Source organism: Hyperolius riggenbachi, chromosome 4 (genome assembly GCF_040937935.1).
Source record: "Hyperolius riggenbachi isolate aHypRig1 chromosome 4, aHypRig1.pri, whole genome shotgun sequence".
Taxonomy (NCBI): Eukaryota; Metazoa; Chordata; class Amphibia; order Anura; family Hyperoliidae; genus Hyperolius; species Hyperolius riggenbachi.
The window spans coordinates 120,370,526-120,395,397 of record NC_090649.1 but is presented as its reverse complement, the minus strand read 5'-3'; the positions used below and the strand labels follow the sequence as shown (position 1 = coordinate 120,395,397).

The 24,872-nt window shown below is 45.4% G+C and overlaps 1 protein-coding gene and 1 long non-coding RNA gene across 2 annotated transcripts in view; one reads left to right on the top strand and one right to left on the bottom strand.

Annotated features, from left to right (window-relative positions):
* GK5 (glycerol kinase 5) overlaps window positions 1-24,872 on the bottom strand; it is a 112,058-nt gene that overhangs the window by 38,243 nt on the left and 48,943 nt on the right. Inside the window, exon 6 of the mRNA XM_068280464.1 lies at window positions 16,604-16,679. Coding sequence (XP_068136565.1) covers window positions 16,604-16,679 — 76 coding nt within the window. The remainder of the gene's footprint in view (window positions 1-16,603; window positions 16,680-24,872) is intronic.
* The window catches only part of LOC137571417 (uncharacterized), a 52,150-nt gene continuing 30,717 nt past the window's right edge, over window positions 3,440-24,872 (top strand). Inside the window, exon 1 of the long non-coding RNA XR_011031356.1 lies at window positions 3,440-3,526. This is a non-coding gene — a long non-coding RNA (uncharacterized lncRNA). The remainder of the gene's footprint in view (window positions 3,527-24,872) is intronic.

Below are 24,872 nucleotides of genomic sequence, written 5' to 3'. Positions count from 1 at the left end.
GTAAAAAAGTACCTCAGTTTAAGGTATTTTAGTATTGCTGACCTCTAACACTGCACGCAAGTCAAAATACTGATAAAATCTGCACTCTCCTGCAAGCCTGGATATTCCTAAATATGTGCTGAAGACCCAACAGTGCTTTACAGCCCAACAATGTTTTACAGGGAACCTCACATAGGCATGTGTGCAATGGGGTTCAACTTGTCTGTTCACCATCTCCCCCTGGAAGTCTAATAAATTTGTGAGACTCAGCCTGGAACTGACTGAACTTCCCGCCCAGTTTGTCGAGCCCTCTCCCCATTTCTATTGTCATCAATAACACGTCCATTTGCCTTGTTCTTCAAACCCGCTGCCTGGTTGTCACCCTTGATTCAGCACCTTCCTTCACCTCCCAGCATCCAGAGCGTCTCCAGGTCCTGCCACTTTCATCTCTGCAACCTTGCCAACATTTGCCCTTCCCTAACCAAACTCCTGGTCTATGCTCTGGTCATCTCCCATCTAAACTACTGCAATGCCCACCTTTCTGGAATTCCTAACACCAGACTCCAACCCCTGCAATATGCTATCAATGCAATTGCCAGGCTCATTCACTCCTCCCACTCTGCAAGTCCTTTCACTGGCTTCCTGTCCCCTCAGATGGATCTTGTCCAGAGATACTCCCCAACCGGATCCTCTTATGCTGGAAATACACAATTAGTTTTTTTGTCAAATTTACTGTCCGATTGGAAAATATATCGGAAAAACGATTGGAAAACCAATCGTTTTTCTGATTGATTTTCTCAAAGAAGTGAATGGAATTCAATAAGAAAAACTATCGAAATCAGATCGGACTTCATCATCAGATATGGACTCCATCCGAAGACATAAAAGTTGTTTTTGGACTCAGTGACTCGTCTGCTTTACTTATCCCTACATTGTTACATCACTATGTTGTGTACCATTCCTCAACACTATAATGTCCCTGTGTAACAATTTGATGTTGTAATGTCTGCACTATCTATTGTACAGTGTTGCTTAACCACTTCACAACGGAGGGGTTTTACCCCTGAAGCACCAGCGCAATTTGAACATTGCAGCGCTGCTTCCATTCATTTTTTACTGTGATATGATTGGTTATTGGGGACTGGGGTCCCCATAACCAATCATTGCACTGCAGAGCGGGGGTGTGTGTGCGCGCGCGGGTCGCGGGGGCGCGTGATCGTGCGCTGCACGTTTGTTTACATTTATTTGTTATCAATGGAGACTGCTTCTGTTTGAAGCAGTCTCCATTGTGTCCGCAATCGGCGCGTCTAATTGGATTTAGGAACGCTTGTTCCTAACATCCAATTAGTCACCTGCTGTGCTGGCTGGCTGGAGTGTGTGCGCCCACTCCCAGCCAGTAAACAAATAAGTGCGCCTTTCTCCGTCCCTGGGGGTGAAGCAGTGCGCAGAGGGACGGAGAAATTTAGCACTGGGGGGGTAAAGTGGTTAATATGATAGCGCTACTCCCTCAGTGGGGCGCCTCCTTTTATTTCTCTCAATAGACTAGAACAGACTAATCAGCAGCAGCCAAACTGCTTGTTCATATAGTGATCATTCCTTAAAGGGGCCCATACACTTAACAATTTTCCCGCCGATATACAGCAGATGATTAGATCACTATGATCGAATCTGCTGTGAAATCGTTGCGCATCCGAAATCGATCGTTCCCGTCGATCTGTCCGTGCGAAAGATTTCGCTCGATCGCCGGTGGGTCAGGAGTGCGGCGATAGCGGCGTTTGAATGCCTGACGACCAACACTAGCGGCAATACATTACCTGCTCCACCGGCGCGTCTCCCCACTGTCACTTCTCCGCTGGACTCCGGCAGGCTTCACTTCTTCCTGTCCCGACAGGAAGTTTAAACAGTAGAGCGCCCTCTACTGTTTAAACTTCCCCCGGCAGAAAGTCAAGTGAAGCTGGAGACGAGCACGGAGAAGAAGACAGCGGTGACCGGGAGAGTTGCTGGATCAGGTAATGTATGTGGGGGCGGCAGCTCCACAGATTGTGAATCGGTTTCAGGCTGAAATCGATTCACAATCTGTTTGCAGTAAAAGCAGCCATACAATCCCTCTCTGATCAGATTCGATCAGAGAGGGATCTATCTGTTGGTCAATCTGATGACAAATTGACCAGTGTATGGCCACCTAAGTTTACCTAAGATAGAGTTAAGTTAATCTAGGGATTCAAGACCAAACGTAACCACATATGTGTTAAGCCATGTACACCTGCTTGATCAATGTCATTTTAAACATCCGTCGAACTACCGATATCGTTGTATCCAACAATCGTCAGTAAAAATACATTTAACAACTTAAACCATTGACAACCAGTGACCGATATACAATGATCCAAAAGGCGGATCAGTGCATACTGGCTGGATGGTGTAATGGTTAAGGGCTCTGCCTCTGACATAGGAGACCAGGGTTTGAATCTCGGCTCTGCCTGTTCAGTAAGCCAGTACCTATTCAGTAGGAGACCTTAGGCAAGTCTCCCTAACACTGCTACTGCCTATAGAGCGCGTCCTAGTGGCTGCTGCTCTGGCGCTTTGAGTCCGCCAGGAGAAAAGCGCAATATAAATGTTATTTGTCTTGTCTACTGATTCTTATAAGAAGTGGCCCCTGAAAAGTGTGTTACGTGAAAGCTACACTATTTCTGAGGAGCATTTACCAATCAAGTCGTACTAATCTAGTAGATTGGTCTCATAAATGTTATCCTTGCTGTAGTTTTGCACTTTCTAGCCACGCAGTAAAACAAACTCCCCCACCCACTAGTCAGCTCCTCTGGCGATACAGCCAGCCAGCGGATAAACTCTCCTTTCACACATGATTCATTTTGCACACGATTATAAACAAAGTCAAAGACTAGACAGAGATTTTACTGTCCTGTGGACAGAGAAGACAGCTGCTTCACCCCACCACAGTGCCTGGCCTGCTCTGCAGCATCACACAAAGGCTGAATGGGCCTAAACACCAGGCACATGGGCAGATGGCAGAATGACCCCAACACCAGGGAGGCACAAGTATCATCCTTTCTGCAGTCTATCTGCCCTGGTAAGGATATAAATGAACATGATTAGCACTGTGTTTGGGCCCATTGTACCAGACTCCATGCCTTACATTCAGAAGAGATGGGGTTAACACAATCATCAGGACCATCTGGACAATCTCAATGGCCAGATGACACCAACATGAGCAGATGATGTAGGCCTGGTTTCCACTTTTTATATCAAGGCCAGTTTAAGGTTATGCAGTCGGTGTGCAAGCAAACATTTTTCTTTTTAGAAAATAAAGACACCTTGAAGGTCATGTTTCAATTAAAGTCAACAGTTCTCTGAAACACCATAGAGAAATCATTCTGAAAATATATACCCGTCATGCATTAGTGAAAACACAGCCCTGTCCTGACCAGCAGAGGGAGCCAGCAGCATTGTTTTTTGGAGGGAACCTATTGCATCACCCCGCCTGTCTAGAGAACTACATAGGCCTACAACTTCATCAATGTCAAAAAAGGTATTTAATAACACAGGTTCTATTAAAAAGTGCTTAATAGCACTTCTACACAGTTTGTGCAGTGCAGAATAGACATGATTTGTGAAGGGCTTTTCCCCCCTTCCAGTGCTGGACATTGATGCAATGCAACAGATATATTGGTTACCTCAGCAACAGCAATTTCCCTCACACACTGCACTGTCTGAGAAACCATCATAAAACTCCCTGCACACTGCATGCGAGTCCGATTTTTAATCGTTTTTTACATGCGATTCAGATTTTTAATTGTTACAGCATGCTGCGTTTTTTCTGCATTTTTTCTGTTGATAGCATTCAGGGAAAATCAGAATTGCGAATAGGAAATGGAATCGCAAATCATCCGCAACCATCCTGTACTACCTCCTGAGCGTTAAGTATTGCTTTTTGTCTTTTTATACCTAATGTTTTTATGAAAGAAATCCACTAAAAGTTGAAGTTTTATGGAAGTATATTATGGGTATATTATGGCGAGTTGCTCCTGGATCTATTCCTTTGAAATGCTATCGTATTTGCAGTGTGCGGTGAGCCCTACTCCTCCTATTCCTAACAGTTTAAAAAGGTAATTGCACTATTTAGAGATTTCATAAGATGTCAGACAGTTCTGCATGGATTTCTAAAAACCTACCAATATTATGTCTCAGACACTCCTGATAAATGTCCCCCATTGTTCCTTTCATTTACTTTATCTGCAGACTTGATCCTTCATTTCTTCAAAGGAAATAAAGATGGCAGTCACCACGGCTCTATGACAGGTGTACTATAGCAGGAGTAGCCAGAAAGGAGGACTCATCTCAGGGGCGTAACTAGAAATCACTGGGGCCCCCTGCAAAACTTTGGATGGACCTTGCGCAACACTCAGTAGGGACTGTCTACAGATCTTTGTATGAATCATCAGTGGCTGAGCAGATGCAGTCATTAGAACAATTATGCAGAGAGCAGAAAGTTTTTTCTCTCAGTGCCCTTAGTTGTCAGTCTCTCAGGACAGGCAATAGAAACTTCTCCCCCCACAGGGTCCCCTGCAGTTTCTGGGCCCCCCTGCAGCTGCATCCCTTGCAGGGTCTATTGTTATGCCCCGGACTCTTGTCACAATGAGGTTTCTTTTTATTGAGTTAAGGTCCGTACACACGCCGGACTTTAGGCAACGACGGGTCCGTCGTTGCCTCCCGCTGGGTGGGCGTGCCAGCGACAGTCCGGCGTGTGTACGCTCTGTCGTCAGACTGATACGGCTGTTTCTGAGCGATCCGCCGGGCGGATCGCTCAGAAACAGCCGTATCAGTCTGACGACAGAGCGTACACACGCCGGACTGTCGCTGGCACGCCCACCCAGCGGGAGGCAACGACGGACCCGTCGTTGCCTAAAGTCCGGCGTGTGTACGGACCTTTAATTGTCAAGTCACCCGAAATTAAATTACAGCTTACTTTAGGACACACAAAAAAAGTCTGCAACTATTATATCAGAACATAATACACAGAATATAAAAAAAAGTTTGTGTAATGAATAATTCGTAAAAGAGAAAGCAGAACCCATCTGCACCCAGATCTTACTTCAATGAGTCATAAACACCTGAATTATGAATAAAAATCACCATTTATTAGTAATACAATTAAAAAGGTTAATATCAATCATACAATTATAGGTGGTCTGAGTGTCTGGGCAGCTGAGGAAAAAAAGAGGATGCATCATTATACAGCAGCAAGTTTGCAATAAAATTTGCAAACTTGCTGCTGTATAATGATACATCCTCTTTTTTCCTCAGCTGCCCAGACACTCAGACCACCTATAATTGTATGATTGATGTGGAGATATATTGGGGTGCTGATGCTGTTAAGGATAATACAGTAATATATTTTCATTTTCCCATTTTTATATCTGCTGTGGTATGTCAAAGGTGTAGATATGCAGGCTAGATTCCTGGACTGTTCATGTATTTGTGTGGGTGGGTCACTAGACCTACATTTGCATCTAAAGAGGTCTTCAGTGACTATGACCAGTCATCTTCAATAGGCAAGGAAGCAGCTCATTAAGCCACTAGCAGTCACTTTTGATCTACTGTCCCAGGTGTGATTGTCTGCCTCTGTCTACAGGCAATCTTTTCATGTATGTGCTAAAATACACTTTAACCAAGGAAAGAATGTGGAGGAATCTTTTTGATGTCTGCAGAGTTCAATGGGTGAGATTGTGTCCTGCCAAACTTCAAGAAGCTAAAACAGGAACCCCCTTTGAAGTGCATATCACAAGAAGGATTATGACAAGCGTTCGGGGATGTCACAAACGGGGAAACTGCATTAGTTCCTGGGGGCTGGACATTAAATGCCCCAGGGGACACTTCAGACTATTTAAGGTGGCCCAGGACAGCCACCGGTGTCTTCTCTCGGAGGTAGCGAATAGCTAGGGAGGATCGCGACTCCTGGTCGAAACGGCGTCCTCCCGTCAAACAACGTTCTAACCTAAGCTGGTAACGTTCTTTTTTACGCAAATATCCGTGTGTGTTATCTTTGTAACCTCTTATTTTTGTAACTTTTATCTTGTAACATTTTTACTTTGTTTTTTGTAATCTTTTTGTATATATTAAGTTCTGCATTGTTCTATGTTTTTCTGGAATATTAAATTATTATTTTTTAATAAGCTTGACTTCTGCTGTACTAAACTAACACTCATAGCCTAGAAGAGACTGAAGTGTAACCGTGTATAAGTTCATGCCTAATTGTACGCTTGAGCAACACTACCGTATGAAATTGTAATTGCATTGTGTGTGGGGGCGTTTGTCATACGTTGGCCTAAGCGCGCAGCTGACCCAACGTACGAACAACGCCAGTGCGAGTAGCGACAGCAGAGTGGCTAACAGTATCGTTCGGAACGACTGTTAGTGGGTCTTTGCTTCACGACAGTGTAAGATTGCAACTGTGTGTGTGTGTGTGGGTGCGTGGCGTTCCCGTATTTGGCCTAAGCGCAAAGCTGACCCAAATCCGAAAACGCGGAGTGCGCGCTGAGGACTCGACAGCAGAGTGGAAGTGTCTAGCGAACCGCTAGTGGTGGCAGTGAGAGGTGTTCTGAGGGGTCCCAGCTTTGTTTTAGCTTGACTAAGGCTGCTTCCCCTCTCAATCTGGTCAAACCCGCAGTCGGGAACCGTATACGCAGGCGTGCCGCGGGCCGGTTCCTGACATAATTGGCTGGCAGTGGTGGCATCGTTTAGTACATTAGTACGCAGCTTAGCTTGCTATTCTGAGTACTAAAGGCTGGAAGCTTGCTAGAAGCAACTAGCCTACAGAAGTCTACTCAGTGCAGAATCTATATACTTTTTTTTTTGTTCAAAGATACACACTTGGTGTTTGCTTTCCCCTCCCCCCTTTTTATTTTTTGCAACACGATGGCTCAGAAAGCATCCAGCTATGCAAGGCAAAACAAAGAGATACTACTCAAACTGTGTGAGCACAAAGGCATCGAGACGGTGAGCGGCCAGACTAAGGAGCAGTTAGTTCGTGCTCTCGAGGAGTATGATGAGGCAGAGCGAGCCCGTGCTTCAACGTCAGCGGATGCAGCTCACGACACGCCAGAGGAGGAATCGCTCCCGCCACAGAATGCGAGTGGAGACGATGTCCTAGATGATCCACCGAACACGGAGATGACATCTCTGGAAGCCGACCTACAGCTACTAGGTTCGGCTGAGCCCGAACTGCGCCTAAAGCTGATTCTGGAACATCGGCAAGCAGAGAGGGAAATACGACAAGCCCAGAGGGAACAAGTTGCACAGAGACACCAGCTGGAGCTGGCTAAACTTCAGCAGCAGAACCGGTCTGCTGGACCCGCAGAACGCGAAGGTGAGCGAGTCCACAGAATCCCCCTGGATAAGTTCCCCGCTATGGACAAGGACTCTGACATAGACACTTTCCTACAGGGGTTTGAAAGGACTTGTCGGCAGTATGGGGTGCCCCGTGAGCAGTGGGCAAGATACCTCACACCAGGGCTGAGAGGCAAGGCCCTGGAGGCGTTTGTGAGTCTCCCCCAGGAGGAAGAAACAGACTGAGGCAATTAAGAAAGCCATCATTGCACGATACCACCTCACGCCAGAGGTGTATCGAAAACGTTTCAGGACAGTGCAGCGAGGTCCTAATGACAGCTACCTGGATCATGCTTGCAACCTGCGCACTGAATTCCAGCAGTGGTTAAAAGGACTGTCAGTCAAAACCTTGGATGCCCTGCAGGAGCTGATAAAAGACCAGTTCCTACACACCTGTCCTGTTGAGGTCCGGCTGTTTGTGCTGGATCGAGAACCAAAGACAGTGGATGAGGCTGCGGAAATGGCCGATGCCTACACCGCCCATAGAGCACCTGAGTCCCGGAGGACTACTACGCCCAGCTGGAGAGGAGAACAGATGGCTAAACCTGTTTCACCCAGCACCCAGAGGAGGCAAGCACCGCTGTCTCCTGGATTCAAGCAACCTGACACTCGGAAATGCTTTGTATGTGACAGGGTGGGTCATATCAGCACGACGTGCCCAGAGAGGAAGAGGGAGGCCCCAAAATCCAGTGAGGCCTCAAACCCCAGTGAAGTCCCAACGGCTTTGTGTGCTACCAGGAATGCCACTGGCTATGCAGAGAATCTGCAGCTTGTCTCGGTTGGGGGTACAGTTGCCACTGGGCTGAGAGACACTGCAGCAGAAGTGACTCTCATACATCCCCAGCTTGTGAACCCAGAGCAGTACATACCTGGGAAAATGATTGCTGTCAGAGGAATTGGGGGTGTCACCCCAGCCATACCCACCGCCTTGGTACACCTGGATTGGGGGGCCGGCAGTGGACTGAAAGAAGTTGGGGTAACTGACAAAATCCCCACCAACGTTTTGCTGGGTACTGACCTGGGACGGTTAGTGGCCCGGTATGAGCCTACCCCAAACCCTGTGGGGCCTGCACCCCCAGCAGAAGTTCAGGACTCTTGCAAGGTACTGTTTGATAATGCTGTGCAAGTGGGGAATGCTGGCGAGGCCCCAGGGGCTACGGACTGCGTACTAGGAGCCAGCCCTAGTGAGTCTCCAGTGCCTAGGCCTGGAGTGGAACCTGTTGATACCAAGAATGCAGAAACTGATGAGGTCATTTATGACGCACGGACTATCGAGGCGATCGAGGCAGGAACTGTTGATGATACTTGTGAAGTGCTGAGTAGCAATGGGTGTAATGCTGCAGATAATGTTGATGTTTTATGTGATGTCCCAAATGACAATATATGTAGGGCTGATAATGCTGATGTCATATGTGTTGGGCTACAAAATGCGGGGTGTCATGTGGACACTCCATCAGCTGCAGGAGTAACCAGCGGCGCTCGCTGGGCTGCAGCAGGTGGACTGTCCACTGAAGGGGCAGATGGCACTAGGCCAGATCCTTCCCCTTCAGATGGTTTCAAGACCAAAGGTGATGTGGTTTATGATATGGGTCAGGTGGGCGCTCCCTCGGCTGCCGTGGTAACCCGCAGCGCTAGCGAGTCTACAGCAGAGGGACTGTCCACTAAAGTGACAAATGTTGCTGGGTCAGCAACATCCACTTCGGAACCTGGCTCTGAGGGCCCAGGAGCCTCTCCGTCTGCAGCCTTCCTAGAATGTGTGACAGGCAGCCCTGAGCTCTCTGGGGCTGTTCGATTTGACAGCAGCCTGGAAGAGCTCAGGGGGCTAGCCAGCAGGTCACCAGCTGGGAGGGGCGGGCTGAGAGGGTTCTGGGAAGTTATTCCCTCGGAGCTGTCCGAAGTGGAGGAGGCAGCCCGGCAGAGAATCGTTCCCCAAAGGGACCGAGAGATAGCTCCTGCCACTATAGAGGAAGTGCGTGTAGCGACGGTTGGAACCCTTCCCCAGCTGCAGCACTGTCTCTATGGTCGCCAATTCACGGTTGTCACTGACTCACATTCCCCTGGTTGGTTACGTCAGGTTGCCAAGGGCAACGACACATTGCAGCAACCTGACCTAGCTTTCCACTCGTGTAGCTTGGAGCTAACTGACAGGTGGGGAACCCTCCTGAGAATGCTAAAGGGTTACCCCACCCGGCCAGGCCGTCAATGTAGGCTTTGGCAGGATGATTCGTTAGAACCACCTGCCAGTGCCATCTGGAAGGGGAGCAATCATGGGAATGCTGATGGACTGTCCCGTCAAGCAGAACCAACAATGTAGGTGCTGGCAGGATAATCTGGGAAGATCATCTGCCTTGCACCAAGTTAACGGCGGAGGTGTGGAGATATATTGGGGTGCTGATGCTGTTAAGGATAATACAGTAATATATTTTCATTTTCCCATTTTTATATCTGCTGTGGTATGTCAAAGGTGTAGATATGCAGGCTAGATTCCTGGGCTGTTCATGTATTTGTGTGGGTGGGTCACTAGACCTACATTTGCATCTAAAGAGGTCTTCAGTGACTATGACCAGTCATCTTCAATAGGCAAGGAAGCAGCTCATTAAGCCACTAGCAGTCACTTTTGATCTACTGCCCCAGGTGTGATTGTCTGCCTCTGTCTACAGGCAATCTTTTCATGTATGTGCTAAAATACACTTTAACCAAGGAAATAATGTGGAGGAAGCTTTTTGATGTCTGCAGAGTTCAATGGGTGAGATTGTGTCCTGCCAAACTTCAAGAAGCTAAAACAGGAACCCCCTTTGAAGTGCATATCACAAGAAGGATTATGACAAGCGTTCGGGGATGTCACAAACGGGGAAACTGCATTAGTTCCTGGGGGCTGGACATTAAATGCCCCAGGGGACACTTCAGACTATTTAAGGTGGCCCAGGACAGCCACCGGTGTCTTCTCTCGGAGGTAGCGAATAGCTAGGGAGGATCGCGACTCCTGGTCGAAACGGCGTCCTCCCGTCAAACAACGTTCTAACCTAAGCTGGTAACGTTCTTTTTTCCCCCGTTTATTTTTACGCAAATATCCGTGTGTGTTATCTTTGTAACCTCTTATTTTTGTAACTTTTATCTTGTAACATTTTTACTTTGTTTTTTGTAATCTTTTTGTATATATTAAGTTCTGCATTGTTCTATGTTTTTCTGGAATATTAAATTATTATTTAATAAGCTTGACTTCTGCTGTACTAAACTAACACTCATAGCCTAGAAGAGACTGAAGTGTAACCGTGTATAAGTTCATGCCTAGTTGTATGTTTGAGCAACACTACCGTATGAAATTGTAATTGCATTGTGTGTGGGGGCGTTTGTCATACGTTGGCCTAAGCGCGCAGCTGACCCAACGTACGAACAACGCCAGTGCGAGTAGCGACAGCAGAGTGGCTAACAGTATCGTTCGGAACGACTGTTAGTGGGTCTTTGCTTCACGACAGTGTAAGATTGCAACTGTGTGTGTGTGTGGGTGCGTGGCGTTCCCGTATTTGGCCTAAGCGCAAAGCTGACCCAAATCCGAAAACGCGGAGTGCGCGCTGAGGACTCGACAGCAGAGTGGAAGTGTCTAGCGAACCGCTAGTGGTGGCAGTGAGAGGTGTTCTGAGGGGTCCCAGCCTTGTTTTAGCTTGACTAAGGCTGCTTCCCATCTCAATCTGGTCAAACCCGCAGTCGGGAACCGTATACGCAGGCGTGCCGCGGGCCAGTTCCTGACAATTGATATTAACCTTTTTAATTGTATGATTAATAAATGGTGATTTGTATTCATAATTCAGGTGTTTAGGACTCATTGAAGTAAGATCTGGGTGCAGATGGGTTCTGCTTTCTCTTTTACAATTTCTCTAACCCAGTCACTCGGAGTCATATTTATAGGTGTTTATATTATATATTTATTTAGGAGTGGATTGGTGTTGGATGAGTCACATATATATACATAATGAATAATTCGGATTTATGGCCACTTCCTGCTTAAACAAGCATGGAGATTGACTTAAGAAGTTTGACTTAAAGGATAACTGTAGTGAGAAGAATATGGAGGTCATTTATTTCCTTTTAAACAATACCTGTTGCCTGGCAGCCCTTCTGATCTATTAGGTTGCAGTAGTGTCTGAACACCACCAGAAACAAGCATGCAGCTAATCTTGTCAGATCTAACAATGTCAGAAACACCTGATCTACGGCATGTCTGTTCTATGGCTAAAAGTATTAGAGGCAGAGGATCAGCAGGACAGTCAGGCAACTGGTATTGCTGAAAAGGAAAAAAAAATATGGAAGCCTCTATATCCCTCTCACCTCAGTTGTCCTTTAAGCTTTAAAGTTTAAGGGTATGTTAAGTGAAAAAGGTCCTCCGTTTAACTAACCTAGGGCTTCTTCTAGCCCCCTGTAGTATTCCTGGTACCTTGTCGCCACTCCCCGTTTCTCCCTTCAGTTTATGTACCCCAAGAAAAGCTAGTCGGTTCATCCAGTCCCCAGCCACTGAACATGCAGCCAGAAGTGTTCGATGCATGCACAGTCAGGGCCAGTTCCCTCATGAAGCAAGGTGAAACATTTGCATCAGGTGCAGAGATTACAGGGGCAGCATCTTTGTACTGTGTGTTTACACTAACAGCATGCAGTCAGAGTAGGAGAAGCAAGAGTAGAGCGAGGTGAGGGGGTAATTGGGGAAAAGCAGCTTGTTGTGCGGTGTGAGAAGTCTGACAGTGAGTGAGGAGGGGGGAGGCAGAAGAGCAGCAGTGTTTCATTTGACTAGCACAGCAGAAGGGAGGAGGTGGCCCTGCTATCCTGACTGAGGAGGAATGGAGTGGCTGAGGGTAAGCAGTTTGTCACAGACTCACCACCAGCCAGTGTGCTACTGTGTTGAGCAGCGGCATGTCATGTGAGAACATTAAAAGAAGCAGAGTAAATTGTCGGGTGCTGTGCTATCATTCTAAATCGTGGGGGGGGGCACTGCATCTTTACAAGTTTGCCTCAGGCAGCAAAAAGTCTAGACCCGGCCCTGTGCACAGTTGCAATGTTGATGAACTGCGCAAGCTCCCGACCCCGATAGAGGGGGTGCACAGCACAGGCCACAGCATGCAGCTTTGTGGAGCAGAACAGTTGATGCAGGGGTTGTAGTGGGACAGCGAGGGACCAGAATGACTACAAGAAGGTTAGAAGAAGCCCTGGGTTAAATTGGGGACATTTTTCACTTTACATTTACTTTAAGTTTGATTACATTTGCCTCAAGTAAAAATTGAACAAACGTGAATATGACGAGGAATCACTTTTGTGTGACACTTAACTATGTCAGATGTCAGGCAGTGACAAACCACAGAACAAAGAAATATCCTTTGAATGCTTTCTTTCCTGTGATCAAAAAAACCTGCAACAAGAATGCAAATTCTGGTTGAACACATGACTAAGTGACACTTAAAGCACGCCTGCAGTACAAAAAGTAATAAAAAAAAGAAGAAAAAAAAAAAAGTGATTCCCCTGGCTCCAGGACTGCTCGTTATGTTCAAGGTGCCCCCATTCCCAGACAGCGTCACCCCACAGCCTCTCGGATCTTCACCCAAGCAGTGAATGAGCGATTACGAACCGCACATGCCCAGTGAAAACATTTCTGCACATATTTATTTCGTGCAATGCGCTTCCTGTCACTGGGCATGCATGGTCCACAACTTGCACATGTGCAGTTCGGAATCAATTGGGCATGGCCACTCCCTCTGCATCCTTTGACTGAAGGGGCAAGTCGAATGGGATGAGGTAAGGGCAGTGCCAGTTTTCTGGAAGGGGCAGAAAGGCCCAGGCATTGGGCAGCTGCAGCGCAAGGGGACACCTGGCCGTGACAAACAAGTTGATACATATGAATGAGAAGGCTGCAAATGGGAAGCAACACATGAAAAAGGAACATTAATGTCCAAAGGAGCTGTTCATGAAAGAGGGGGTGTGAAGTACAGTGATGTTACACATGGAAAAGGGGCTGGACATGGAATGGGAGGGGTGCTGAGGCAGAAGGAAGGGGAGTCACAACACACTTGGCCTATGGGCAGAAACATTATACATTCGGCCTTGGGAACGGGAAGGAACCTAAAGACAATGAGCATGGGCTTAATTCACATTTTGTGAGCAGCAGAGGTAAAGATGACCCTTTGCTGTATTGAGCTGCTGTAGGCTCACAGGCTAGGCTAGCCAGGTCTGTATAAAGAAAAAAAAACACAAAAACAGAATGATAGCCAACATAAACAGCAGTTTCTGCAGCTAGGCAAGCAAGGCAACAGGACGTTGTGTGCTATTAAAGCACTGTTATTTAAGAAATTGGCTTCAATGGAGGACTCTTTACTTCAGGATCATCTTAAAGCATTCTGGAGTTATCTTTACCTCAAATTTCCAGCCATGATTTTTTTTTTATGGACACCTGTACTGCTGTTTCAAATAAATCAGCTTTCAACATAAAATTAGCCTCAGACTTGTTCTAAAATGTGCACACTGTTGGAAGTATCTAGAGTATTATTACCTAAGTGGCAGTATAGTAAAACCAAAAAATGTCAGTGTGTGTAAAGTGTGGTGATCTGTATAGGATTGCCACTTCCTATACTTTATCTGTGTTTCTCTCTGTTCTGCATTTCCTGATGGTGATGTACGATTTATCTCTGCATATTTTTCTTCAGTAAAGAGTTCTAAACATGTAATACTTGGTGCCTATCTGCATGGAAAGCACACTCTGCTCCATCACATACCTTGTCCTGGTTGTCCTATCTGCACGTGGGTCTCGTTCACATGCTGTAAAGGTAGTGTTTTTTGGATGTGATCGGGAAGGAGTACATGCCCAAACAAGCTCATTTGTAGACACGTACGTGTGTGTGTGTGTGTGTGTGTGTGTGTGTGTGTGTGTGTGTGTGTGTGTGTGTGTGTGTGTGTGTGTGTGTGTGTAATTAAATGAGTTTGTCAGTGTGCACACATGCTGGTCTGTGTGAATATCTACTGTGCTTCAAAGAGGGTATCTGAGGCTTCCCCAGCCAGCAGTGACTACTCTAATAAGGGAATCATTTTATCTGGGAGTTTCTGGCAGCCATCAGACTGGTGCAGCCCGCCAGCACCTCAGAGTGCTCTGGTGATGATCAGTCAATCCCTAGATTCTATGACCTGCATGAGCCCTCATCACCTGCGGGTGCCTCAACTGTAGAAATTATCTTTGTGCCAGCTGCCTTCATAAATATTGCCATAGATGTGGTGAATCCTAGCTGGTGAAATCTATTGATACTCAATGAGTCCATATAAAATATGACATACAGTATAGAGCCTCTTATTATTTTGGATTTATATAGCGCCAGCATCTTCTGTGGTATCTGGGTTAGTAGGCATTATCTGATGTAAGGTTGATCCAACTGCTGCCACGGCTAGCTTTGTACTGCTTGATGGACTACAAATCTATTGGAAATGCTGCTGGAGAGCTGGGTGTGCTCATCCACCCATATGACCCAGCACAGCTGCAATATCATTCGGATATTTAACCACTTCACTACTGAGGGGTTTTTCCCCTTCTGTACCAGAGCAATTTTCACCTTTCAGCGCTCCTTCCATTCATTCACCTATAACTTTATTGCTACTTATCACAATGAAATGAACTATAGCTTGTTTTTTCCGCCATTAATTAGGCTTTCTTTGGGGGGTACATTTTGCTAAGAATTATTTTAACCTAAATGCATTTTGACAGGAAAAAGAAAAAAAATGCTACTGTAATTAAAACCCACACATTTGCCCATTTGTCCTGGTTATTAAAATGTTTAAAATATTTCCCTATTACAATGTATGGCGCCAATATTTTATTTGGAAATAAAAAGGTGCATTTGTTTCAATTTTGCACCCATCACTACTAATTAAAAGCCCATCATTTCATAAATAACATTAATATACCCTTTTGACATACATATTAAAACCGTTCAGGCCCTAAGATAACTATTTATGTATTTTTATATGCATATCATTTATTTAGGCAACTATGGGAGAGGGTGGGAGGTAAGGGGTCAATTTGAAATGTAATGTGGGTCTTTATAAAAAAAATAATAATCTAGGTGTAATTTTACTCTTTGTCCACAAGATGTCCTCCCACATTATTTCCTATTAGCGTACTATACGTACGCTAAACAGGAAGTAATGCGTGGACGTGTTACTCCAGAAGATACAATGACGCAGGCATCTCATTGATCGGTGATCACTGACATGGGGCCTTAGATTAATGAATGGGAACGGTGTTCCCATTCATTAATCTCCCCTCTAACGGGCGCAGCGACTCCCCACATGGAAGCGAGTGGCGGCCATCCTCTGCCATTGACGCTTATCTACGTGGCTGGGCAGGAACTGAAGTCCTACCTGACGTAGATATACTGTAGGAAACCACACAAGTCGTTAAATGTTCACAAGAAGCTTTACTGAACAACAATTATATTAAAAAAAAACAAAAAAAAACACAAGGACTAAACTGACATATTGAGCAACAATAATAATAAAAAAAAAATAAAAGGACTAAACTCTGACATAGCATTCAGTAAAAACATGTTTTGCTACTTTTTATTACCCATACGTTGCTGCCCTTGCGTGGGCTCAGATACTGCAAGAAGTGTGAAAGTCTCCACAGACTTCAATTGCTTTTGCAGACCGTTGTGGTAAAATAGGGGTGACCCAACGCAGGATTTACCTGCAAGTGTAAAAGGGGCTCTTAATAGATTTTTCTACGCTTTTAGCAAAACTAACATTTATTCGACTTAAATATCTGATTGTGTATGGTCGCCTTAAAATGGATGAATAACTTTTCTCCCCATTGCATTTCCATACAGGATACAAAATGGTATCTCCAAATTAGCATCTGTTGCCATTGGCTACAACAAATACTTCACAGATGCCGTCAATAATGCAACTTGGGAATTTTCAACATAAATCCTTCTGGTGATTGATGAATAGCAAATGATCATATATTAGTTCTAAATGAGGAACGATTATATAAGGACTACAATTTGGATGGGAAAAAGAAGTTGCTAGCCACTGCACAATGTTGCTCTTGGCTTACTTTTATTAAAAGTGAACCTTGGAGTTTAAACCTACATGATATGGTCTCATTACTAGACATCCTCAATCATCTTTTAATGGCAGGTCATAAAGAGTTCTCTTGGTAATGGAAAGCAGCAGCATTAATCTAGACAGCTCTTACCATTAGTGAGTTTGTACAGGAGCCACGTATCAATGGTACCGAAACAGCAGTTCCCCTCATCTGCTGCCTGCTGGGCCTGCCGGGACAGGAGGGAAGAGGTCAGAGTGATGCTGTAAGATACATACCATGCCATCCACTGTACAAGTAACAAACCATAGCCTCTAGTGTACTAAAGCCAAGGAAACAACATTAAAGGAATACTATAGATACCCAAGTGTTCTAAAATGACAATGTACAAATAATGTCTAAGTAGCTGTGTAAACATTTTCCTACTTTTCATGTTAAATATCAGAGGCAAAAGGTGTAATTTATTGAGGGTAGGATTTAGCTATATTGGGACAAATCAATTGCAGAAGGGGTGTCTGCTTCAATGCACAGCCAGAGTTGCATATGATAGACTACAGAAAGCAAATATCAAACATATCAAACTCTGAAAGCAATAACCGTATGAAAAGCTGCGAGAATTAGTTACATTTCCTCTGCTCTCTTCAGACAGGTCAGTCAGAAACACAGGACACAGGAGCTGCAGCTGTTGGGAGCTCTATCTCTCTGTCACACACAGAGCTACACATAGAGTTAACTGATCAAGTGTGAGGGGAATTTCCCCTCTCCTCATGGCTCAGTCAGCCGTCAGTTTTGGCGTCAGTAAAGTTTGAAAGTATTTTGCTAACAGTAAACAAAGAAGTTGCTACTAAAATGTATACACCAGTACTTAGCAGCACTTCCCAAACAATTCCTGTGTCAATTGAAAAAAATATGTGAATCGATAGTATTCCTTTAACCTACATACTGTATATAATAAAAATACTATTCTGTCAATCTACTATTAGTAACAGTAATACAATAACCATCAAAATCATCATTTGTTTGAGTAAGAATAAGGGCTGGTGCACACCACAGGAGCTTTTTTTGGACCCAGATGCAATGACCAGCTACAGACCTGTCTCTAACCTCCCCTTTCTGGGCAAGCTAATTGAAAAAGCTGTTTACCTCCAGCTAGAGGCCAAAATCCTACAAAACAACAGTTATGACCCATTCCAGTCTGGCTTCAGGAAACACCACAGCACTGAAACTGCCCTCATCCAAATATGCAACCACCTGCTCATGGCAAGAGACAGAGGAGAGTGCTCCATCCTCATACTGCTAGACCTTTCTGCAGCCTTTGATACAGTTGACCATGACATCTTGATAAACAGGCTACAGGAATACTGCGGCATTGATGGCATAGTTCTTCAGTGGTTCCAATCCTTCTTGAGTGGCAGAACCCACAAAGTGTCTATGGGGCCCTTCCTGTCCACCCCTGTATCACTTAAGTATGGGGTGCCCCAGGGCTCAATCCTCTCTCCCTTGCTTTTCACGATTTACATGTTACCGCTGGGAAAACTAATCCAAAAACATGGCCTGACATACCACTGCTATGCAGACGACACCCAACTATATCTTTCCTTCAAGCCTGGTGTGACAGACCCAACTCTAACTATAAACGCCTGCTTACGTGAACTACAGCAATGGATGAATGACAACTGGCTGAAACTAAATGCAGACAAAACTGAAGTCCTTCTGATAGGAGGGCAGAGCATGATAACAAAACAACTTAACTTGCAGTCTTCACCACTGGGAATAGGAGGCACGGATCTGCGCAGCTCTGATCATGTGCGTAGCCTGGGAGTTCTAATTGATTGGGATTTAAACTTCAGAACTCAAATCTCTGCTGTGGTGAAATCATCCTATTTTCACCTGAAGAACATTGCAAAAATCAAGCACCTCATACCCCCAGAAGATCTGCCAACCTTAGTCCACGCCTTCATCACATCCCGACTGGACTACTGCAATGCTCTCTACACTGGCCTTCCAAAAAAGGTCTTGTACCGACTACAGCTGATACAGAATACTGCTGCCAGACTGCTAACCAACCAACCCCGTCACTGCCACATAACGCCAGTCCTGCACTCCCTTCACTGGCTACCTATAGAATGGAGGGTCCTATTCAAGATCGGCCTACTGACATTTAAATCCCTGAATAATTTAGGCCCTGGATACATGAAAGATATGTTGCAGCTGCGTAGCAATCCCCGCATTCTCAGATCAACAGGTTCTAATAATCTAGTCATACCCAGAGTCCACTTGGAAACTTTTGGTCCCAGAGCCTTCTGTCATGCTGCCCCTACGTTTTGGAACTCCTTACCTCAACAGATCAGGACAGCTCCATCCCTGAACGTGTTTAAATCCAGACTGAAAACCCACCTGTTCAGTTTGGCATTTGCAGAAATATAACTTTTGTTGTGTGAATACTTCATCCTACTAATTACTGAATCTGAGAGAGCCTAAGCGCTTTGAGTCCTATAGGAGAAAAGCGCTATAGAAATGTTATTGTATTGTATTGTATAGAAATTTTGCTAATGCAATGCTATGGGGGATTTTTACAAAGTCACATCACTCCACACTTAGGCCCAGTGCACACCAAAACCGCTAGCAGATCCGCAATACGCTAGCGGTTTTGGGAGCTGATTTCAGAGCGATTCTAGGTATGTTTAGAGAGGTTTTCTAAACATACCTAGCGGTTTTGCGTGCGTTTTTGTGTAGCAGATAACACATATTGTTACAGTAAAAGCTGTTACTGAACAGCTACTGTAACAAAAATGCCTGGCAAACCGCTCTGAACTAGCGTTTTTCAGAGCGGTTTGCGTTTTTCCTATACTTTACATTGAGGACGAAACGCTTCCGAAAACCGCAAACGCGCAGCAGGAGGCGCGTTTGCGGCTTGGCAAAAACCGCAAACCGCCGGTGTGCACCATCCCATTGCAATACATTAGACAAGCGTTTGTAGAGGCGGATGCGGCCGGCGGATCGCTCCAAAAACCGCTCGGTGTGCACTGGGCCATATATAGGATAACATTAGCAGGAGCTTTTAAAATTACAAAGCGCTCAGAAAAGCTCTTCTGGTGTGCACCAGCCCTAAATGTTATTTTTATGATACATTACTGTTGTGTCTTCTCTGGGGAGGCAAGTCCGCCAGTACCCCCATTTTATACGGTTTTAAAATATTTTAATCAGACACTGGCACCTCTATACAGTGGTGTGAAAAACTATTTGCCCCCTTCCTGATTTCTTATTTTTTTAAATGTTTGTCACACTTAAATGTTTCTGCTCATCAAAAACTGTTAACTATTAGTCAAAGATAGCATAATTGAACACAAAATGCAGTTTTAAATGATGGTTTTTATTATTTAGAGAAAAAAAACCTCCAAATCTACATGGCCCTGTGTGAAAAAGTGATTGCCCCCCTTGTTTAAAGAGAACCCGAGGTGGGAATTACTAATACTATTGGGGCACAGAGGCTGGTTGCGCACACTAAGACCAGCCTCTGTTGCCCCATCGTGTGCCTCCATGTCCCCCCTGCTCGCCGCTATAGACCCCGCAGTGCTGGCGACACGCAGCGTGTCGCCAGCACAATGTTTACCTTAGTGCCGTCTGTCAGCGCCGCTCCCCCGCATCGGCGCACCCGCCCGTGTCCCTTCCCTCCCGCTGATGGGAGGGAAGTGACGCGGGCGGGTAGCGGCGATGCGGAGGAGGCGGGGGAGCGGCGCTGACAGACAGCGCTAAGGTAAACATTGTGCTGGCGACACGCTGCGTGTCGCCAGCACTGCGGGGTCTATAGCGGTGAGCAGGGGGGACATGGAGGCACACGATGGGGCAACAGAGGCTGGTCTTAGTGTGCGCAACCAGCCTCTGTGCCCCAATAGTATTAGTAATTCCCACCTCGGGTTCTCTTTAAAAATAACTTAACTGTGGTTTATCACACCTGAGTTCAATTTCTGTAGTCACCCCCAGGCCTGATTACTGCCACACCTGTTTCAATCAAGAAATCACTTAAATAGGAGCTATCTGACACAGAGAAGTAGACCAAAAGCACCTCAAAAGCTAGACATCATGCCAAGATCCAAAGAAATTCAGGAACAAATGAGAACAAAAGTACTGTAATTGAGATCTATCAGTCTGGTAAAGGTTATAAAGCCATTTCTAAAGCTTTGGGACTCCAGCGAACCACAGTGAGAGCCATTATCCACAAATGGCAAAAACATGGAACAGTGATGAACCTTCCCAGGAGTGGCCGGCCGACCAAAATTACCCCAAGAGCGCAGAGAAAACTCATCCGAGAGGCCACAAAAGACCTCAGGACAAAATCTAAAGAACTGCAGGCCTCACTTGCCTCAATTAAGGTCAGTGTTCAGGACTCCACCATAAGAAAGAGACTGGGCAAAAATGGCCTGCATGGCAGATATCCAAGGCGCAAACCACTTTTAAGCAAAAAGAACATTAAAGGGATACTGTAGGGGGGGGGTCGGGGTAAAATGAGCTGAACTTACCCGGGGCTTCTAATGGTCCTCCGCAGACATCCTGTGCCCGCGCAGCCGCTCACCGATGCTCCGGCCCCGCCTCCGGTTCACTTATGGAATTTCTGACTTTAAAGTCAGAAAACCACTGTGCCTGCGTTGCCGTGTCCTCGCTCCCGCTGATGTCACCAGGAGTGTACTGCGCAGACACAGACCATACTGGGCCTGCGCTGTGCGCTCTTGATGACATCAGCGGGATCGAGGACACGGCAACGCAGGCGCAGTGGTTTTCTGACTTTAAAGTCAGAAATTCCAGAAGTGAACTGGAGGCGGGGCCGGAGCATCGGTGAGTGGCTGCGCGGGCACAGGATGTCTGCGGGGGACCATTAGAAGCCCCAGGTAAGTTCAGCTCATTTTCCCCCGACCCCCCTACAGTATCCCTTTAAGGCTCGTCTCAATTTTGCTAAAAAACATCTCAACGATTGCCAAGACTTTTGGGAAAATACCTTGTGGACCGACGAGGCAAAAGTTGAACTTTTTAGAGGGTGGGTGTCCCGTTACATCTGGCGTAGAAGTAACACAGCATTCCAGCAAAAGAACATCATACCAACAGTAAAATATGGTGGTGGTAGTGTGATGGTCTGGGGTTGTTTTGCTGCTTCAGGACCTGGAAGGCTTGCTGTGATAGATGGAACCATGAATTCTACTGTCTACCAAAAAATCCTGAAGGAGAATGTCCGGCCATCTGTTTGTCAACTCAAGCTGAAGCAATCTTGGGTGCTGCAGCAGGACAATGACCCAAAACACACCAGCAAATCCACCTCTGAATGGCTGAAGAAAGACAAAATGAAGACTTTGGAGTGGCCTAGTCAAAGTCCTGACCTGAATCCTATTGAGATGTTGTGGCATGACCTTAAAAAGGCGGTTCATGCTAGAAAACCCTCAAATAAAGCTGAATTACAACAATTCTGCAAAGATGAGTGGGCCAAAATTCCTCCAGAGCGCTGTAAAAGACTCGTTGCAAGTTATCGCAAACCCTTGATTGCAGTTATTGCTGCTAAGGGTGGCCCAACCAGTTATTAGGTTCAGGATGCAATTTCTTTTTCACACAGGGCCATGTGGGTTTTGAGTTTTTTTTCCTCACTAAATAATAAAAACCATCATTTAAAACTGCATTTTGTGTTCAATTATGTTATCTTTGACTAATAGTTAACGGTTTTTGATGAGCAGAAACATTTAAGTGTGACAAACATGCAAAAGAATAAGAAATCAGGAAGGGGGCAAATAGTTTTTCACACCACTGTATTCTTCATAAGTGTCTATTATCCACCAGGTGGATGGGTGTAATCACCCCTTTTCCTATCTACAGAGAGTGACTTCTTTGCACATGGGGATAAATTAGACCTGTCCCCACTCAGGCTATTAGTGGATGCATGATTCGGCAACCCACACTTGTGGGTATAACATCGATACTTTGAAAAATTCCATTCTCACCACCAATAATACACTATTGGGGCTCTCGATTGTTTTGGTTTTTTGTTTCTAAATAATATCATCATCATCATCATCATCATCATCATCATGCTTGGTGATCCTGATGATCACACCTGAACCAAGGAGAAGCTACCACAGATGAGCACAGAGGTATTGGTTCAAAGTGAGAGAGAAACCAGGAGCAGCTCACTTGATGGCATAAAACTTCAAACCTTGAATTCAAAAACAATCTTCTTAGAAAAACAGCAGCAGTAAAAAACATGTAGATATACTTATCAAAGCAACGGCTCGGCAAAGTGTCAGGTCAGCGGGAGGTGCGGAAGAGTCACGGTCGACGATCGTTTCGCCCCACCATAGGGGCTTTATCAAGACCTATTGCCCCTCTCCTTTGCTCTCACCACTTAAGTACCGCATGCTCCTCCCCCCTTCCATCGTAAATGGCTAATCGTGTATACTCCTCATGCCGGCTCACCTGAGTCCAATCTCGTACCACCGCCGTTCAAACAGCTTCCTGCCCGTCCGCATACATCATTTCTGCGTTCCAGCTGATTAGACTCAATGGGACGCATCAATTTCCGCATTCCTCACACTGCAGATCTTGGCGCTATGCGACGTTATTGACGCAACACAATAGCGAGACGTACACCCGTCCGCATCCGTCATTTCCGCGTAGCGGCTGGCTCACATCAATGGGACGCAACCATTTCTGCGTTCCACCCGCTGTCCACACTATAAATGTCAGCAACATGCGACGTTATGGACGCCTCATGATGGTGAGACATCTTGTGGCCAAAAAATATAACGCCACAATCTTCTTACAGACAAAACCATTATGTGCTTGGCTGGCAGTGACCTATGTGCATACTGAGGACACCTAGTGGCCATTTCTTATATTCCACATGAGATGATATGCACTTACTCTCAAAAGACTCCAATAGCTAAAAGATTTATTATAACATATTGATATCTATATTCCTGTAACAAATTGGGAGAGAAGCATGTTTAACTATAAAACAGCATACAATGTACACACAATAAAACAAAACATCTAACTAACAACATGAGTTGTTAGCTAGCAACATAGTGGCTGGATAGTGTACTGGTTAAAGGCACTGCCTATGACATGGGAGACCTGGGTTCGAATCCTAGCTAGGGTCAGTACCTATTCAGTAAGGCGTTCAAGGCAAGACTCCCTAACACTGCTGGGTGGCCTCTTGCGCGCGTCCCAGTGGCTGCAGCTCTTCAGCGCTTTCAGTCCAACAGGAGAAAAGCACTATACAAATGTTCAGATTATTAAAATACATAGGTCTAACCACTTCTCAGGTTACTAGAATTATGTCTTATCCAATAACCTCAATCCATCATGTTTGTGCCCTTAACTCCTAGCAACCAACACTGATGTGCATCATAGGTTATTAGCTATATGCAAGGAAAGAAATACGAGCAGATTAATGGGAACTGACATACACAGATATATATCTATATATTGGCGGGTAAATCAACATTTTACTCTCAATTATTCTGAAATCGCAGAGTCCTCAATATCCCAACCTAGATAGGCCAAGAAACACTCAGCCCCATCGGTTACAGATCATCGGTACTCAATGTGCTAATATACACACAAACATTTGTTCCACTTCTAAATACTATGACACGCAACCTGCTCAGTGGGTATACTCATGCTGGATCCACATAGCACTGTGTTGTCCGTTCTTCTCCTCAATTGCCCCTGATAACTCCTTGAAAGAAATTTGACTTTAAACTCAAACTTTCAGACGGGAAGAGGCATGCTTGCTGCAACGTTCCCTCCTATCTCCCTTATAAAAAGGTTATAAAGAGGGAACATCGCGGGAAGCATAGAGGAAAATCACTTATACAATTAAAGCCCAACTAGGGAGTTTTGACCAAATATGGGAAACACTGGGTGAGCCAATATTCACAGAGTCCATCTATTGCAGCTCTGGGTCCCCAGTTCAAATCCTAGCCAGGGCACTATCTGCACAGAGTTTGTATGTTCTCCCCGTGTCTGTAAGGGATTCCACTGGGTACTCCGGTTTCCTCCCTCAGTTACAAGTTCACTTATTCAGCTTGCAGACAGGTGCTTCAAAGCATTTGCTCTTCATCACTGCACCTTCTTGATCCACATAACTTTAAACATGCAAATAGTCTGAAAGCAGCAATATAAGATATGCAGTTAAATTATGCATAACTTCAGCAGGCAGAACCATGAAAATCCCTTGTCCTGATGTGATGCATTTTTGTAGTTATCTAGAATTCTGGTAGCTCTGGGCCTCCAAAACTAAATTGGCTGCAACCTGTCCCACCAACTGAGAATCCTGACCAATATTTTCAGTTTCAATGAATGAGGAGTTCTTCTTTAACCCATTCGCGTTTCGTCATTTTCACTTGAGAAATGTTCACCTCCCATTCATTAGCCTATA